The sequence below is a fragment of the Diadema setosum genome, chromosome 8 (genome assembly GCF_964275005.1).
Source record: "Diadema setosum chromosome 8, eeDiaSeto1, whole genome shotgun sequence".
NCBI lineage: Eukaryota > Metazoa > Echinodermata > Echinoidea > Diadematoida > Diadematidae > Diadema > Diadema setosum.
Window position 1 is genome coordinate 26,080,018 of NC_092692.1, and position 20,428 is coordinate 26,100,445.

A 20,428-nucleotide genomic window follows, 5' to 3' on the forward strand; every position below is an offset into this window, starting at 1 on the left:
TCTCTCTCGCTCTTGATTTATGAAATAATGTGACAAGTGCTTGATAGGTATTTCCAAGTTTTAATTCTTTGATTCAATGATGTAATTCATGTGTAATTCAATCAATCATCTACATGATGTACAGTTGTATATCACATGTAAGAGAATGTCACAGAAATTGATATCGAAGTTCCTGTTCTACTTGTTAAGACAGGAGACCCGGGGTTCTCACGCTCACCTTAGTATCGCAAGTTCACCTGCCACGCATTCTGGGGTGACGGGGGGGGGGGGGGGGGGGGGATCAGTGGGGAGACAGCTTTAAGGGCCTCGGGAGGGGGGGGGCATGGTGTCCATTTATTCTATATTACTAGTTAAAAAAAAACAACAACAACAACAACAACTGCAAAGTACACTGTATTTGGAAAATTTGACAATGCAGGTTTTTTTTTTTTTTTTTTTTTTTTTTTTTTTAACTGGCCTCTAATTCAGTCCCCACCCTACCCCTGGATTGATGATAAATAACCCTTAAAAGTACATTTTACTAATGTATTTACTCAGAATATTTTTGGTTCAAACAAGATTTTTTGTTTGTGTGTGTGTGTGTATGTGTGTGTGTATAGATTCCAAACTAATGCATTTGCAACAAGAAAAAAAAAATAAACATGTAAAAATTGGTTCCAGTTTGGGAGCATGGTGCCAATGTGAACAAACTGAGGTTCTATCTCTATAGGGATGCTACCTGCCAAGTGTTATGAAAATCCATCAAGGGGTTTCCAAGAGGAAGATGAAAATTTAGAATGTTTACACACAACAGATGCCGGATGATGAGTGATTGAATTTAGCTCACTTGAGCCTTTGGCTTGGGTGAACTAAAAATGCAAACATATGATATGTTGAGATCTGAGATAAAGTTAAGTTAGTTGTCCATGAGTTTAAAGGTATCAATTACATCATATGTGATCAACTAAATGTATCTCCTCTTCCCTTTTTGTTGATGTAAGCAGCATTTTTGTAGAACACATCAGTAAAGTTTGAGAAAATGAGACAATCCATTCACAAGACGTAAATTTTTAAAGTTTCAGTGCCGATGTCGCTGGATGAAACAAGTTTGTGACCTCACTGCAACATTACCATCAACCTATCTGTCAGTAACAAGTTATAAATGTCCTTTTTACACAAAATGAAATTTTGTGAAAATTCTCTTTGTATTTTGCTTGATATCATTGTTGTGAACTCTTGCAGTTGTCTCATCCAGCGATGATGGTGCAACCATGACTCAAAACATTCATGACTTTCTAATGGATTTTCCTCACACTTTACTGCTGCATTCTAATTGCTGCATTCAGTCAATCTGCATGTACGTTGGGGGACACCTCCCCTTTACAATGTAAGTAGGCTCTTTCATGAACACGATTTGTGGATCCCTGAAACAAGGGGCTCCATTTCATGTCTAATCTGAGTGGTGCCACGTTTTGCCTCTAATTGAAGGGACAGCATGACAACTCACAACACTGCTTGGCCGAGCTTGAACCCAAACTACATTTTGCGAGATAGACACACATCTGACTGTGCCAATTTGCCAGTCACGATTGTGGCAAAACAATCACTAAAGAGAGAGAGGGAGAAAGAGAAGGAGAGGGCTTGTGGAGCAGGGAGAAACTAGACACCTTATCTTCATTATACATCAAAAACAACTAATTATTGTAATTTCTTTGCATTTTCATTATACCCATTCAGATTGATTTCGATCAGAATGGTAGTGATGTTATTTCATTTTTATGCAATGCTTCAGACTCAGTGTGAGGGAAAACAGTCATTATGAGACAACAGTTTCTTAACCCGTTGAGGACGAGTCCCAAGTATACTCGGGCAAGCGTCTATGGGTAATGCGTGTTGTACTTGTAGCAAAATCAAAAAGACCTCAACGGGTTAAAATCATACTTAGTTGTCAGCACTTTTAGTCGCAACAATGAAATCTGGAATACGTATCAGAGTTGTTTTTCCTCACTTTTTTCGGAAAAGGAAGCAAAAGGGAGCTGTGCTTTACTGTGCTTCCCAAAATCGGGAGGCATAAGCATTAATAAAGGTTAAAACTTGTTCCCACTCATGTTCACACTTTGTGTCACATTCCTCTAACCGGCACTTATAACTGGCACCCTCAGTATTAAATAATATTTTAGAGATCATTAAACGGATAGTGAGTATTGGTGGAGATGAGAATTGGGCTTTTAACTTTTTGCGAGATACCAAGAAAGCACTTATGATATAGTACAGAGCATACCATTTTAAGAGGAATTCAAAGTTTATTTGATGAAAATCAGGTCTGGAATAACTGAAACATCCAAAAACAAAGTAAAACAAAGCAATCGTAATGAAGTGTGGGTCCCACACTTTCAGAATCGCTCTTTTTTGGGTATCTCAGCTATTTCACAACCAATCTTCATCAAATAAACGTTGAATTCCTCATAGAATTACATGCTCTTTCATATTTCATATAGAGGTTTCTCATTATCTCACCAAAAAAAGTTAGAAACCTGAAATTAGGTCTCAACCAAAACTATATGATCCCTTTAATGTTCAAATGAAATGTACAATCTTTAAAATATTAAAAATGAATAAAAAAACAACCTGGAGAGACAATATTCACCATCTAGACTATGTATTATTGGCAGCTAAACAAAATGCACGATACTGACACCAGAAATACGACCCTAGAAAGAAAGACCAGTTTGTTTAATATCAATCATCACACAGCCATGAAAAGCAGGCAATAACCTGTCTGACTGCGAGGACATGAGGGTGAATTACAGGGTAGTATATGTCACTATTGTATAGCTAACGTTAAACAGCAGCAACAAGACAGTGACAGTGGCTCACAGAACAATTATAAAGAAACGAAGTAAAAAACTACTGGAACAGCAATTTATTGTTTACAATAGTTGCATTATAATTCTCCTGCCAAGTACATATAACTAAGTCTGTCACATCTAAGGCCATGACAGAAATAATTATGTTAGTGACTGCAATAACATCTGGTTGTATACTTAATTCATTTAGTCAATTACTTAATTTAAAATGTCAAGGGTTAGTCTATGTATTTTACTTAAGACTTATTGGCATAGCAATAACCTGTACTTAAAATGCATTCCAACTACAGTCAAACTCGGATACCTCGAAGTAGTCGGGACTGAAGAAAATGGTTCGAGGTACGCGAATTTCGAGGTACGCGTACGTCGAATTTTCTTCGACTTATCCAATGTTTATCGATGTTAACACGGTATCTGTTATGGTGCCTACCGACTGTTTGCATGCTTGTCAATTGGAATTGAGTCGACTTGAAAATGTATAAATGGAATGGAAATCGATGTTCTTCTAATCAACACCATTTTCTGCTGGACAATTGACTCACCAATCACCATAAAAACAACAAGAAAATACAATGTACCGGTACGTAATCGAGGGCGAGATATGCGTGCTGAATGTACATGTACAGTATTTGTATCTGCGTGTGGATGTGGTGTGTCTACAGAATACCGTGGAGGAACCTGTCGAAAACTAGATTTACCAAGCAGACAGATACACAAGAATCACAAGAATCACATTCTTAGCTTTGTAAACTTTTGATATTACGCACAAAGTTAACACATGCTTGATGGCTTACAAGTGTAACATGAAGCTCACCAAAAAAGTGACAATCGTTGACATTTACATCCAGTGAAAACGTGCACGTGGAGTTACAGGGAGCGACGGCAATGTCGCACTGCTACGCAGCGCTAGCGGTCTATTGCGTGTCTACTATGCTAGCTAGCTACAAATATGTATGCAGTATTGACGAGATGAACACGTTGTTATATGGATGAGAAACTGGCGCAATAAACAAGTGTAGAGAACGGTAACGCACCTTGCACGTGGCGAACATCATTCAGTGTATGTGTATATGTGTATACGTGATTGGGAGAATAACGGTCGCGTAGAGGGTGACTCAAGGCAGACAGTACAACGCAAATTCAAACAAAACCAGATGTACTAATACAACATGTACAGTCGCAATCAGCAATAAGCGCAACACACGAAGGTTGGGCTACTTGGTTGCCAAAAACCAATAGTGATTAATATCGCAAGATCAGATTCGGTCTACGACTTCTGAGTACATTGCCACTGTAATCATAAACTTTAACAAAGAGTGATTGCTCGCATAAAAAAAAAGAGAAGCAATCTCATACGATAGTGCTTGAAAGGGGGAAGAAAAATACATTACCGAAAACTCAAATAAGATACAAGACATAACAGGGTAAAGTAATTGTTTACAGAACTTAAATAGTGTAGACGTCTGACCTCATAAAGTCTGTTAATAGTTTAGTGGTCGTCATTAATTACAATTAGTGCTCTGCCTATTCATAGACCGAGCAGGTGAACCGATGACAAAATTAAGCGAAAATTGGCTTTCGCGAGTTCATAGGGTGAGGTTGAAATATTTTGTATCATACAGTAAATGTACAGTATTTTCAGAAACAATTATTGATCACTCCAAAGGCCAGAACTGACATCAATGAAACCCAAGATCGAGTTTTACGTTCAAACAACTTTGGGTTTATGTGTACTTACATTTTTAATACAGTGTAGTTCTGTTGTTTCATGAGGTCACCACTTAAAATCATCATATTACATGCAAAGCCAAGCCTTACTTTAAGTATATGAGGCAGCAAATGGTACAATGAAAGCAAACGTTAAAATCCAACATTACAGATTTATATTTTCCCGTCGTATATAATGGATATGTCAGTACACTGAAAAGCGTAAAGTAATGGAGGGGAAGTCGTAAAAAGTTGTTTGATTTTAAGAACGGAGAAATTTTTTGCATAATCAGTACCTAGATATTAAACTTCAATAATACAGTATAGGTACGACACCTAGAAGTTCGTTGGAAACATGTTTTGTGGCTTTAAATTAGACATGTACGAATCATATTTGTCTCATCACTCATAATCCCGTAACAGCGAAAGAGTCGGTGATTACATTACATTACATTACAGATTTATATTTTCCCGTTGTATCGAATGGATAAGTCAGTACACAGAAAAGCGTAAAGTAATGGAGGGGAAGTCATTAAAAAAAAGTTGCTCGATTTTAAGAACGGGGAAGGTTTTGCATGATCAGTGCCTAGATAACTTTAGTAATAGGTAGAAACATTAACAGAAGTTTGTTAGAAATATGTTTTGTGGCTTTACAACATGTACGAATCATATTTGTCTCATCACTCCTTAACAGCGAAATAGTCAGTGATGTTGGCTTGCTTTTTCTGACGTTTATAATTACTCATGAGATACAACTCATAGTTCTCCACGAGCAATTGCAGCTCAGCCGGTGTTTGCTCAAAGATGTCAAACTGCCTGATCACATTCAGAGCTTGACACACTTCACTGATCGAAGGTGGTTTGCGCACACAATCCTCCCCCTGTTGGCTACTGGTTTCACCATTACCGTTCTCGTCATCGCTCTCGCCGTCTTCTTTGACTCCTGTGATTTCAACAATCTGGTCATCCGTTAATAGCTCGACGCCCGTGTCTGTTGCATCCACGTCTATGTATTTCTCCATGGCCGGTAGCGGGAAGAGGTCGCCCAATCTCTCCCAGATGCCGCGAAATTCTTGTGCGTCTTCAACACCTCCCTCTTCAGCGTGATCTCCATCTTCCTCTACTTGCTCACACGGAAGAACGAATCCAACATGCCTGTATACATTGGCTATTGTCTGTTGGGACACCTTGTTCCATGCCGTCTTCAAAGCGATGATAGCGTCAAGAAGGTCCCATTTGAAGGGAATTCTCTCATCTGCCGCTGCAAGTCGTCGGAATGCAAGGATGTGCCGATAGTGTTGTTTCAAATTTCTGATGACACCACCATCCATTGGCTGGGTCAAGCTGGTAGTATTTGGCGGTAGAAACACAAGTTCAATGTTGTCCAGCTTAATGTGAGGATGGGCCGGGCAGTTATCGATAACCATTGCAATTTTTCTCCCTTCCATCTTGCCGTCAAGTTTCCTCAGCCATGCCTCAAACAATGCCCCCGTCATCCAGGCCTTTTTGTTGGATTCGTAGGCAACTGGCAGTTTCTTCACCTTCTTAAATGCGCGTGGTCGCTTGCTCTTCCCGATGACAAAGAGGGGGAGTTTGTCGCTGCCATCCATGTTAGCGCACACTAGAACAGTGACACGTGTTTTCTGCTGTTTACCTCCATGGTAGGTAGTGCCCTGAAAACCGAGGGACTTCTCTGGTAACATTTGCCAAAATAAACCAGTTTCATCGGCATTGTAGATATCCTTCGGGTCATAACGCCTCAGAATATCTATCAGCCTTCCATCTTTCCAGACTTGGACAAGCTCTTCATCCACCCCAGCAGCTTCTCCAGCCTTTATGATGTGGCCTATTCCGTGTCGTTTTTTGAAACGATCTATCCAGCCCTGTGAGGGAGCTGTCTCATGACCAAATTCTTTGGCAAAGTATTTGGCTTTTTCAAGCAGCATCTCCCCATCAACCGGAGATCGGGTAGAGATTCACTTTGCCAAAACCACGTGATCAAAGCCGCGTCCACATAGTCGAATGTCATCTGCCTCATTCTCTTGACGCCCTTCCGAGCATCACTAGGATTTTCAACTGCTTGCACAATTTTGTGGCGGTTTTTTATCATGTCCGACAGTGTGTTGGTCTTCACATTAAACTTTGCCGCAACATCTTTTTTCTTCCATGTTGGATTTTCATCCATGAATGTGAGGATTGAGTATTTTTCCTCATACGATTTTGCATTCAATTTTCGCTTCGTTGCCATGCTCGAAAGTGATAAACGTGCTGCTCTCTTCGACCAACAAAAGGAAAATGGCAGAGAAGTCTATTGCCAAGAGAATTTGTACCCAGTTTCTTTCACATTTTGGAAATTGAAGTTACGCAATTCATATTCTCGCTATTCGCTCCGGCAGTCTGTCTAACTTCATGAAAGGAAAAAGTTAGAGAAGCACTTCGCAGGAAATTGATGTTTGGACAGTGGACCGTGATTAATGCCAAAGATTTAACTGTCAACACCTAAGCAGGTGCGCCACGGCGGTTAAGAAATCTACGCGCGCGGTATGACCATCACGACCGCAAAATCAGAACACAGTGATTAAAGAAAAGGAGATGCTGGGGCAGATCGTAGTGCTACCGTAAGCACTCCATTGGCATGGGTGCTATGTGCATACCGTGTATGTGTGTAGGTAGGTGTGGGGGACTTGTTTTTATTTTTTTTTTTTGCCAGCCATGTATTGTTTTGAGGGCATGATCTGTCTCGGAATATTTACAATCGAGTGTAAAAAGATTTGTGACATGTCTCCGCTGTCCACTCGTGCTTAATCGGGGGGAAAATGTTGCGTGCGTGATGTTCGAATTTCACTTCGAGCAACATGCTGGGAAAAACAATAAGCTGATAAAGATCGGGACATGAGATTTCCCTTCGAGGTAATCGAATTTCGAGTTAGTTTTTTTCGAGCTACGCAAATTTTAACACACAGAAACTCCACAGGAGCAATCGGGACTTCCATTTTGCCTCCGATGTAAGCGATATTCGGCTTATCCGACGTCGAGGTATCCGAGTTTGACTGTACACAAGCAATGTAAAGGGAAGTACCAGTAGGGAATCATCATTCATGCATTGTAAAAGTGGATAAATGTGTCATGAGTAATTTTTCAGGCTCGGCTGGGTAAGAAAATTTCACGCTTCTGATTCCGCAGAATCAAGACATTTATTGCTGGAATGTACAATGAGCAAAAACACTCACATGCTTTTATTTCTGGGGGTTTTTTTGGAAAAATGTTCTTTTTTCACAATCAAAAAAAAATTTGTACCTATAAAGTGAGTACTTTCGCCTCCAACTGGTGGCTTCTTCAGACTGCGTCGTAGACGGAGGTATGGATGGCAAAATACTCACTGAGGTACAAAATAATTTTCATGATTGTGAAAAAGGAACATATTTCTATGAAATCAGCAATCAGATTGACCTCATTCAAGCTTGTATTTTTGTTTAGTTTCTGGCTGGGCGAAATGAGCATAAGTTTCCACACTGCGAAAATGTTCACTTCTGCAGTAATCACAATACAGGACCACTGTCCCATTTTGCTTTGACCATGTCAGTAGATTAAAATGACCTCAATAATAAGACAACTATCATCATGATACAACTATGCCTCCTTCTGGTAAGATAACAACAGTAAGCCCTGCTGTATCGGTACTTTTTACAGCTACCACGCCTTCACCCACCCCCTATGGTGGTCCTGAAGGGACATCGTAAATTGTGAATATCAGTGCCGATATTTGCGACTAAATCTGCGATATTACATATTTAGTTGCAGATATCGATGCCAATTTTCAGAGTTAGTCACGAAAATCGGTGCCAATATTCACAACGTTCGTGAAATTCATGACTCGTCGTGAATATCAGCACCGATATATGAGACTAGTCGCAAATTTTATCGTGATTCTGCCAATATTCACGACTCGTGAATATCGGCGCCGATATTTGTGACAACATGTGCAGTATCGCAGAGTTAGTCGCCAATATCGGCGCTGATATCCATGATTTACGATGTCCCTTCAGGGCCACCATAACCCCCCCCCCCCCCCTTCGCCTTACCTCCCCTTCCTCCCTTCACCCAACCCCCACCCCATAAAAAGATGATTTACGATGTCCCTTCATGACCACCATAACCCCCCCCCCTTCACCTTACCTCCCCTTCCTCCCTTCACCCAACCCCCACCCCATAAAAAGAGCAAGGGAAAGGCAGAGTAGTTACTCTTGCTGTTAACCCCCTCCCCCCCCCCCCCCCATTGGAAAAAAAAAATCTATCAGTTGGTCAAAAATAGAATGAAATAAAATACAATCAGATGGAAAGAAGGAGAGAGGTAATAAAGTAGAGTAGTCTAAAGCGTTCATCAGTCTGTCAGTTTATTTGAACTCTCACCCAGAGGGTTTGGTTCATATCACCATCTTTTGACAGACACCAGATTGCTGTGAATGTGAGCCCTTGTGCAACTTACACATGCCTGAAGAATGACCAGTAATATTAAAGTGTATCTGTACTCATAGAGGATAAGACAGTAACTGTCAAATTTCCAGCGTACAGCACATAACAAATGTATCCCCATCCTTCTAAATTTGTACATAGTGTATCTGTGTCTCAAACACAGATTTTACGTTGCAATTTGTTTCTTGTGACACGGTAGCATCTAGCTCAAGCCTGTGAATTGTACATCTTGGGCAATTCATTGGCCTCGGTAGGTTGGCACTGTTAACAAATCACTCAAAACTCTTGGCAAGGAGAACAGTCCACCAAGGCAGGGAGACAGATGTAATGCTATCCTTGCTTTTTACATGGGTCATTATAAATAAAGAAACAAACACACAGACACACACACACACAGACTAATGCACATATACATATGTAAAATCAGACTTAAACTAAACAACACTTACATGTATGAATTAAAAAAAAAATGCTGGTAATCTGTGCAGCTAACAAAATAGCAACAATAGACTGCTGACTTTTCTCTTAAATCAAAATATGACTGATACTTATTTCATCACATCACTTGTTGTTCTCAGTTGTGAAGTTAATGCACAAAATAAACAGCATATATAGTACTTTATACACCGAATATTTTGCGAGGTTTTTATTTTCGCGAATTTCGCCAGTCAGTTGCTATTTGCGAAAATATGGACTCTGATCAAGATGTGAATGTGACGTATGCGTGTACACTTCTCCCTTCAGTATAGGACTCCATGACTGCGAATTTAACCACTCGCGAAATTGTCGGGAATTCCCGATTCGCGAAAATTTAGACTCACGAAATATATGGTGTATACAGTATTAGGGACCACTTCTGGAAGTCAGGTTGTAAGTTTGGGCAAATACAGACTGCTGAAGTGCAGGCAGGTAACCAAATGTGGAAAGAATTGATACATTTTTGTAAAATGTTTTGGAGAAAATCTATAGCTACTAGAGCAAGACAAATTATAAAAGAACTAAGAAAAAAGGACAAAGCATGATACATCCCTGGTTCTGCTAGAAAAAAAAAAAAGACTTAACAGTATGTGCAATGCAAACACCAAACTTTGACCAGAATAACATTTTGTAAACTGGAACTTGCAAGACAATTTTGCAAGTGGTTGGATTCTGATTAAGGACCACAGAAACCAAATGAGAATTAGAATATTGCTTTGAAAAAAAAAAAACAAAAAAAAAAAAAACATATATATATATATATATATACATATGATGAAATAACTAATAATCTCCTTGGAGACAACTGTTAATCAGTCGCAACTATTTGTTGGATAGGTGTACTTACTCCTTGAAGAAGTTCTCTGGTCGCTGTGTGAATTCACCAAAGAGTGGGAACAGACCCTTGGTCATGTCAAAATGAATCTGTGCTGCTCCGCCTTCATTGAACTGACTCGTCAAAATTACCTGCCAGTCAACAACACAGAGCAATAAGTGACTAACTCAAAAATTTCTTGTCCTGTGAATTAGAACACAAGGGACAATGGGCTCCTACATTGAGTGAACAAGTGGTATATGCGACCATGCATCACAAAACCAACAAAAAGTCGCACATACTGATTTTGTGTGAGGACTGAAAATAGGTGAAATGGTCAACCTCGCCAATCTTGAGTTTTTCATATTTTCTGAAAGAGCAAGTCTTCTTCTACATTCTGCTAAAGTTTGGGATCATGAAATGAACAGGAAATTGTGTCTTTTGCAAGTTTTCTCAAACACTTTTTTTTTTGGTAAAATAATGTAATTACGTGTGTTTTATACTTCTTAAAAATCTTGTACACACTCTTCACTTTCAACTCTAATAACTTTAGAAAGGATAATGGTACTGCTTTGAAAGTTGTCATTAATCATGGACAGAATATGTTAATAAAGCATGCTCAATTTCAGTTTAATCTAATAATCTCTTCAGTGGTGTTGCTCCCTTGGTTTACATCCCGTTTTTTGTCCCATTCATCGCAGAACTAGCATGGCTTGGTGAAGACTAAGCACTTGAAAAGACCCTGTACTTCAGCGCCTCTTTTCTCGGTTCACACTTTTCTGGAGTGTGTGCTTTCTTTCAAATATTCAGATAGGTTAGGAGACTCCATTTGAATTGAGTTATACATCATTACAAAGCTTACAGTCTGCTTTTCCAATGTCTGCTCTTCACTATAAATCCATGTCTGGCGACTTTTTGTTGGTTTCGTGAACAAGTGATACATACATCCATCACTAGGCTTTATAAAGGTAAAGTATAGTTCTCAGAAGGACTCAAACTAAATCTTCCACCATTGGGAATTTCTTTTTTATACAATACTATAAATAGAAAGGTTCTAGAAACTTGTCCCATTACCTTCAGTTACACTGGCAAAAGAAAGTTTAAGATTGCGATCTTTAAGATCTCGATCATTTGCCAGTGTGACTGCAAACTTCTCGCTAAACGTCTCCCGAAACTTCCCACGCTAAATGGGGATATTTCCCCCACCCCTGCCAAACTTCTTGATCTCTTGCCAGTGTGAAGGCTAGCAACTGAAACTTTGCAAAGTTTGTCACATGATCAGTCCACCATCTGTTTGCGGACAGTGTCTCTAAAGCGCGCGGTCATTGTGATGAACAGGAGTGTATTGTTCAGTCACAATCATTCTTTCTTTTTTCTTGCACATGCACACTAGTCACCCAGACTTCTCGATCCAAAAGTTGAGAAGTTAGACTGCCAGTCTGAATGGACGACAAAAGGTTGCGAAGACTTTGTAATCTTGAACTTAAAGATCTTTTGCCACTGTAACTGTGGCTATTGATGCAGTTTGCCATATAAGTTGCTTTGAATTTTTTGAGATTAGAAGTGAAATAATCTAGATTACCAGATAATTGTAGAGTACCAGACCTTCCCCGTTCAGTATTGTGTAAATAGAACACTACATGATGATCAATCGTGCCCTAGCAGCTGTAGTATATTCTTACAAGCTGCATGCAATTCACACCCACACAAAGATTGATGGATACAACTATGGCCAAACTGTGATTGATCATGAAATGTTACATGACAACCATGATTGGATATGTTCTCAGATTGCACATATTTTTTGCATGCCTTTTTGGCTTACATTTTGCATTTTCGTCATTACCGAGCTGAAATCAAGTTATATCACAGTGTTATGTCATACTAGTCAATATACATTCTTGTGTTGTATCCATTTTAGGGCAAAATTGGCAGTTTCTTCCGCCATATGGAAACCATGTTTTACCATCTAAAGGAAATCATCAGATTCTAGAAGGCAATGGCATAAGCCTTTATGTGCTTTGAGTGCTGATTGGCACAGAAAACCCCATAGAACTGTGCACACTATCCAAAGTCCATGACCGACAAAGGCTTAAACTTTTAAAGTCTGTGAAGATTCAATACGTCAGAAGGAATAGGTCGTTTTTGTCACAATACAGACACGGTCATTGCATGAAAATTCCATCAGATTTTATGGTACAGTTTCATTTCCCTGTGGCCAAATATTGTAGAAATTTAATGCCAACTGTACACACATGAACTTGGAGACAAACTGTCACTTACATACTTTAGACAAGATCATTTTTTTTTTTTAAAGAAAAAAAGAAGAGAAAATCTGAGATTACCATACAAACAATGGTTGGAAAAAGTGACGCTGAAATGAACAAACATAGTGTTCATCAGTGTCAATAACATGGATTATTTCACTGCATGTGCTTTCATTTGGCACAGTATTTTATTACTGCTGATTAGAGCCTTGGTGAACATAAACATTATTTTTAGCAAAAACACAGATATTTATAAACTCCTAATGTGACATAACAAGGGCAACTGATTTGAAAATTACGCCCTGTTTTTGTCATTTACCCACAATTAGTGGTAATGATTTTGTTTTGACAGTTACTTCAGGCACTAAGTTTAGAATGGTGGAAGCTATACATGTCCTTCTGAGGCAAAAACAGTATCAAGATGAGGTACTGTGATTATTCGAAAGTTGTCATTAAAATCATTACAAACAAAATGTATTATATATAAAATGAGGGAAGAAACAAATCAAAGTACTCACATAACAAGCTTGTTTCCACAAGATCAATGTTGATTTTGTGTCTTTGACACCTTAAAGGGGATGGCTAGTAACCGATCAGTGGGAATCAGTGGGAATGCTGAGGGATGATTGTTCCAATCCTTGTGGGATTCATTTAAGAGTACATTATATATCTATTGTTGTGTGAAAATTATTTGCTTCAGAACGGTCTCATATTCAAGTAATGTGCAGATTAATGCCCCGTCACTGACCAGGGACGCTTACCTGGAAACATTAATCTGCACATTACTTGAATATGAGACCATTCTGAAGCAAATAGTTTTCACACAACAGTAGATATATAATGTACTCTTAAATGAATCCCACAAGGATTGGAACAATCATCCCTCAGCAATCCCACTGATTCCCACTGATCAGTTACTAGCCATCCCCTTTAATAAAGAAGACATGACTTCATATAGTATTCAGTGCATTACCTTGACAAACACATTTTTAACACAAAATGGATTTCTAAAGCACATTCTTATGGCACACTGAGTACAAGCACTTGCAATATCCACAAATAAAATCTGATGCAAACACAGTGTTTATATCAATTCTTTGCAATAAAAACAATGACATTCACCTCCTGAAAGATGAATTTGTTTAGCTTGCCAGCGATGCCTTGCCACAACTTGTCGAAGAGATAGAAAGTGAGCTGGTCTCGTATTAGGTGTAGTCTCTCCTTCAGACTCTGCAGCATGTCACAAGCTGTCACAGACAATGCAGGCAAGATGTAGTCTTTTGCAGACGGCATGGAAAACCACCTGTTGAAAGAAATTTACAATTCAGTCAAGAATGAGACATATCTATACCACACCTACAAAGACTCTAGCTATCCAATTGGTCGATTGCTAATCATGTGACATGCATTTATAATTTGTAGAGAAAATGCCAAGCTTTGCATCGATGTAAATTCTATGACAAATCTATTATTGCTTTTCTTTCAAATGCGCAGTAGCTACATTACTGTAAATATATGACTTTTGCACACAAAGCAGTGACAGAAACTTAGAATTTACATGCAGATCCAGTATGAAACACTGCTTGTTACTCAATCATCACATAAAATGCAAGCTGTAGACGAGAGGAACGGAATCGCGAGAAACGCTTTCATTGTATTGTGGCATTCGGCCATTTATCAGTCGGTTTGGGCGGGTTTGTGCGTTTGAGCAGAATATGCGAAGTTGGCATGCCGTCGACTGAGTCGGAGGCGCGAACGTGGCACATTAAGAGTTAAAACAAAGTATAAATCTTACACTCACAAAGTCCCCCCACTGACACAGAACAACACTTCATTACATTCTACAAGTTTTAAGTTCTGCACTGAAGTCTAAATTGCCATATTTTAGGCTTCTCTTTGAATGCGTGCTTTAATATTACAGTGAATCTTTAATGTGAATGCAAACTTTACAACAAAGTAATTCTATTCTGGAAAAAAAAAAAATCTGTGATTCAATGTTCTGCAGTTCCATATTTCAACTTTCTCCTTTTGTTACATCCATATTCAACTTGTCTCTATCTTTGTTTGTCTGTCTGTCGGTCTGTCTCTCTCTTTCACTATGTGACAAATGTAACAGTAACAATAGAGGGCCTCATTCCCACAGGATCATTAGGCAGCATTCATATTTTGTACCAGTTCTTTTGTTCCTTGCAGGAAAATTTTTCTTTTTCACTCCATGTGTGTGCTTACAAATGTATTTGAAGTCATCTACCCTTTCAGAATAAATGAATACACTCTATCAAATTTCTAGCTTGCAATGAGGAATAGTGAGAATCCTAACCACATTCACTTCTGGAATCTTCACCACTCAAACAAAAACAAAAAACAATGGGGGAGGAGGGCTTATTTGATGGGTCATTAATGATTTATGAAATTAATGTGAAACTCAATTCGTTGGCTGAGAATGAGAAGGGCATTAAGTTGCCACTAAACCCATAGGTCCGAATTCATGAAGGTGGTACAATCTTGTCCATGGTTTAAACCATGGTCAAAGACCATGAGGCGCCAAGTATCACATGGAATATTTTGTTACAAAATCAGTAATTTTGTCGACAAAATGACCATTTCGTTAAGGATATTACCATTTTGTCAACGAAATGTTGTCATTTTGTTACGAAATAATCATTTCGTCAATGAAATGACTTAAACCTGAAGCACCATATCACCCAAAACTATACCATTCCTTTAAGTCCCCTCTGAATGGCTAGACAACAAGAAGAAAGTGCCTTGCCTAGGGCCAGATCCACTGCAGATATGGAACTCACACCAGAGACCTCAAAGGCTTGACATTCAATGGTCTTATCCACTGAGCCACAACAGCTCCTCACGAGTGGTTTTATTATTTTTAAATTTTTAAATACCTCCAGTGGTATTTATTTTTAAATGCCACAAGTGGTGTTTATTTTTTCAGCTGAGGACATGGTTCTATTATCCCAAATCAGGCCAGTGCACGTACATATGTGACCCTGCATCACAAAACAAACAAAAAGTCGCCAGACATGGATTTTTAGTTAAGAGCATATTGTGAAAGACCAGATTTCAAGCTTTAAAATGATGTATAACTCAAATCAAATGGACTCTCCTGACCTATCTAAATATTGGAAAGAAAGCACACACTCCAGAAAAGTGTGAACTGAGAAAAGAGGCTCTGAAACACAGGGTCTAATCAAGGATTTTACTGAAATTGTCAGAGACTGACAACTTGTAAGGGCTGACAACTTCATGAAATGGTGCCCTGAATATTCCATATCTGGCCAAATACATTGTAAGAGTTAAAGTAGGGAGTTTCTCAGGCAGGACGCTTCTGCTCATCATGGCTCTATGTCTCTGATCCTGCTTACTTCTCTTTCTGGTAGTATCTAGCCTTCTCCTTGATCTCTGTGACAACGGCCTTCTCGATGGTGGCAGCCATGTCTTCCCGAAGGAGCTCGAAGAGGGAGAGGATCTCGTCAAACACTGTCCCTGACAGTGCCTCAGTGGGACTCTCATCCAGGAGCTAAGTACAGATTACATCAATTATTGTACGATGATAATACGAATGGTGATAACGATAATTACATTAAAAAATCAAAATCAATGTATGCAATAACCATAAAAAATATCAATATCAATCAATGTAATGACCATGGGGATGATGATAATAATCAGAACAATGATAGTAATAATGTTGAAAAACATTATCATGCAAAGATAACAATATGTAAGAACAATAACAGTAAAATAAAATCATTATTTTGCAATCATTTTTTTACAATCACTGAAATTACTAAAATCTTCAAAAACAAAACCACTGATAACAAATGCTCATTCTCGTACATTTCCACCACACTGTATCGATTGAATGCTTTACAGCATATTACCTAGGTCACAGGAAGTGAACTCGTTCAATAAATATCATGTGCATCGTCTATTCCTAATGTGGAAGCAAGTGACATTGTCTGAAATAACATCTGCAGCTGTGCAGATGTAGGGCTCCCCTTACCGTGGGCAGACTTGGGGATTTCCCCTCGGCTAGCTGGGAGTTGAGTCTCTCCATGCGAGCCTGCTCTTTGGAGAAGTATTGCAGCTGAAGAAAGAACTAATGGAGAAGGAGGATGAAAGGATGTGGAATGGGTTACAAGGTGACTGTCTGACATTTCAAAAAAGAATTGTGACTTCTTGTTCATGTCATCGAATGGAAACACCATCTCCAACAAAGAAACAAATCATGCTACCTACAAGACAGCACTATTTCCATTACTCTCCATGCGCTTTGTTATCACACAGTATGTACAACAGTTTGCCAAATATAAATTGTTCAAAAAGAAGAAGAAGATGATTACAGACTATTGCATAAAATGCAGTGCAAAATCACAAAGGAAAGACTGAATTCAAATGAAGGGAATCTTGGTAACTGACTCTATCAAGTATGACATGCAAACATACATCGTTCTCCTACAAACCACACAGGCTATATACAGTGTACTCCTGTTAAAATGAACATGGTTATAACAAAATTCCAGTTATAATGAAATAATTGTTCAGGCTGAAAGATTATCCACTCTATGTTTTTCATTGTTTATTTCTTAAGTTTCAATTCAACTTCAATATGACGAAAGACAACTGCCAGTCCTGAGGACTTTGTTATAATGGGAGACAACTGTACCAGAAAAGCAGATTTTGTCACTACTTCTTTTGTTTGCATTTCAAAGCGTAGCGATGTTTTGAAACACAAACTCTATATTGCCCTTTGTTTAGAATACTTAAACCAAATGAAAAAGCATCCTCTTAAGGCCATAGGGGTACATAATTATGTACCTTAGGGGTATATAATGCACCTGCCTGTGTGTAGATGCTTTTCAAATGAGGAAATTTGACATTTTTTACACATTATCTTGATTGTTGTGTAAGTACCTATACCCTACATAGAGCCTATCTAATTCTTTACTTACTAAACTGAATTTGAATATCACTTTCAATGGTTTTCAATTTCAATTAGGCCAAAAAAAAAAAATTGTTGCATTGGGGTAACCCGCCCGACCCTAAAAATTCCGCCGACCCCATGTTTTTTTATTATTTTTTTTTTTGCTATCGATATCAAATATCTTGTTGATTGCGATCGCGATCGCACAAACCCGGAAGTGGAAACGGCTGTGGGGATATCGGATGTACGAGGGAGAGATCTAGCGCCTCGCATAAGCCTTCCTTGATCAGTACGTCATCTGTTTCCAACACGGACATGTACTCTAACAAGATTTATTCAGTGTATACGTAGCATTCAGACTGCGATGTATTGTGCACAGTTTTGCCATAGGTTTCTTGTGTGGAGAACTTACACGAATCTGTATATGTGGGACTGTAATAGAGATCGCCGTGTGCGATGAAAAGATCGTACATATGGGTCAATTTGCATCTATCTTATCTAAGTCAAAATAGTAAAATATGAAGTGAAAACATTCAGGATAGGGATTTCAACATCTTTAAATTCTGTGAAGGGGTATAATTCCAGTAATATCGGCCTCATAAATGATTTGTAGAATAGATGAACACAGCACATTCGGTGCAGCAGTTGTAACTGTTTACTGAGCTGAGCACGAGTTTTACACGTAAAATGCAGGTAGCAAAAAAAAAAAAAAAAAAAAAAAAAAAAAAAATCCGCCCGACCGACCCTATTTGAAAATCTCATGTTACGCCAATGCAACAATTTTTTTTTTTTGGCCTTAGTCAGTCTATCAGAATAAAGAAGAATGATTTTTTCATAAATAAATGATGCAATATGCCCTCTTACCTTGAGCGAACTATCATATCCCTAGTTGAAGCATCTTACAAGAATGTTTGTATGTGTGTGGGGGGGGGGGGGGGAGGGGGAGGGGGGGTGGGGAGAGGAGAAGGGGGGCAAAGGTTATGATAACCTCACCACTTGCTCAGAACACTCAAAGAGCACTGTGATGATGCAATGCACTCCATTGAGCATTGAGCATATCCCAGTTGAAGCATCTTAAAAGAATGTGTTTATGTGTAAGGGGGGAGGGGAAGGGGGAAGGGGGAAGGGGCAAAGATCATGATAACCTCACCACTTGTTCAGACCACTCCGAGAGCACTGTGATGATGTAGTGCACTCCGTTGAGCATGGCCGTGTAGTGGTCTCCCAGGGGGTTGGAGGCTTCCTGCCTCATGACCTGGAGTAGCCTCACTCGGAAGTCATCCAGGAGCTCAAGCTGCAGGTCCAGGAAGCGGAGGTGGTGGGTGGGGGAGTCGAGAGACCGGTAGCGCTCTAGGGTGTGGTTAAAGAGATGGACAACAGAGACATGATACGACTTAAAATCCTACTGCTAAAGGAGAATGAAACCCCAAAATATACAATTAAGGGAATGTTGCAATATACAAGTGAAGCATAGTTTGTTGAAAATCATACAATCAGTTTGAAAGTTATGAATTTTTAAAGTTTTGGTGTCGCCATTGCTGGACAAGACTGTAACAGCTTGTGACATCACTGCGGGATAACAATATACACAACTGTAAAGAAAATATAGACAGAGTTCGACATATTTTCGTTTTCCTAGCATAATGAAAGAGCACTTGACTTATCTTCTTTCAGAAAGTAGGGGGGAACAATATTACCCTGTTATGTCATTAACAAGTCCAGCGAACACGTACTTTGCATTAAAAAAATACATATTTTGTGGATTTCTCTCTACATTTTCTTTAAATTGTTGTCCTGCAGTGACATCATGCCCTGTAGTAGTCTTCTCATCCAGTAATGGCAGCACCAAAACTTTGGTGCATCAACAAACAAACGAACAAATAAACAAAATTCATAACTTTTCAATGTATTGTCCGATTTCTTCAAACTTTGCTGATGTGTTCTACTAGCATTGCTGCATTCACTCAATCCACATGTATATCAGGGTTTTATTTCCCTTTCAAATTTAGTGTTTGAAGATGTGACACAACAATTCTAATTTTGACATATATGTACACGTATAAAGCACTTCACACTACATTTATAACAGCTGAGCGGTGGTTTGGTCCTCATTAAAAAAAAGTCAGTCGTGGAACATCACAATGCAATTACAAGTTTACAAAGTGTAAAGAATAATTCATAACAACTTTCACCAACTGTAAGATTAGGATTACCACAATGTCATTCTGCCTATCAGACTACAAATGTAGTATGCTTACACCAAAGAGCACAAGGGCAGGCTAGATTATGAGTATGCATCTAATTGTGTTATTGGTTACCGCAGGACATTGGTTGGAGTAACTCATCATAATTGATTGTTTTTGCATGCTAAAACGACTGCCCAAACAAATGACCTGATGTGGATGCAATAGACAAGGCAAATGCAAGGTGTCATAACTATTTTGTGGATGACATAATAAAGTTTGCAGCTTAAAGGCCATATTCATCCCCAGCTCATCTACTAAATGCTCTGACAGTAGGTGAGCTACACCACCAAAAAAAAAAAAAAAACATACACACACACATAAAAACAAAACAAAACTAGAAATGCTACTATGGTGACTGGTATGCCTCCGCCATAATGCATGATTCTTCTAATAGGTCTATAGTACATGTGGACAATGCATGATGACAGTTTCACATAATTGGCAAAATATTAAAATGACATGTTTTGTCACAAATGTGTTGAATGTTCACCTTCCTTGACCTACAATGTAGGTTTAATTGGATGAATGGGACAGCATGTACTTGAGAATTTGAGGACTTTCACTTGATTTTGACCCTTATATAAGTTTATGCATTGAGTTATATTCCAGGTATGGAGAAAAAGTGCAATTTCTGTATTGAATAGTAGATTGTTACC

General features: G+C 38.8%; 2 protein-coding genes across 2 annotated transcripts in view; both read right to left on the reverse strand.

Annotated features, from left to right (window-relative positions):
• Positions 1-20,428, reverse strand: part of LOC140231393 (RAD50-interacting protein 1-like) — a 76,086-nt gene that overhangs the window by 39,798 nt on the left and 15,860 nt on the right. The window contains exons 9-13 of the mRNA XM_072311519.1: positions 18,677-18,876; positions 16,606-16,701; positions 15,965-16,119; positions 13,707-13,887; positions 10,351-10,469 (exon numbers count right to left, since the gene is read on the reverse strand). Coding sequence (XP_072167620.1) covers positions 10,351-10,469; positions 13,707-13,887; positions 15,965-16,119; positions 16,606-16,701; positions 18,677-18,876 — 751 coding nt within the window. The remainder of the gene's footprint in view (positions 1-10,350; positions 10,470-13,706; positions 13,888-15,964; positions 16,120-16,605; positions 16,702-18,676; positions 18,877-20,428) is intronic.
• LOC140231671 (tigger transposable element-derived protein 4-like) lies at positions 5,148-6,499 on the reverse strand. Its single transcript, XM_072311826.1, has one exon. The coding sequence runs from the start codon at positions 6,497-6,499 to the stop codon at positions 5,234-5,236; it is 1,266 nt and encodes a 421-aa protein (XP_072167927.1). The 3' UTR covers positions 5,148-5,233.

What these genes read in the sequence shown, in the direction of transcription:
- LOC140231671 (XM_072311826.1), bottom strand. Translation starts at nt 6,499, where the DNA reads ATGCTGCTTGAAAAAGCCAAATACTTTGCCAAAGAATTTGGTCATGAG.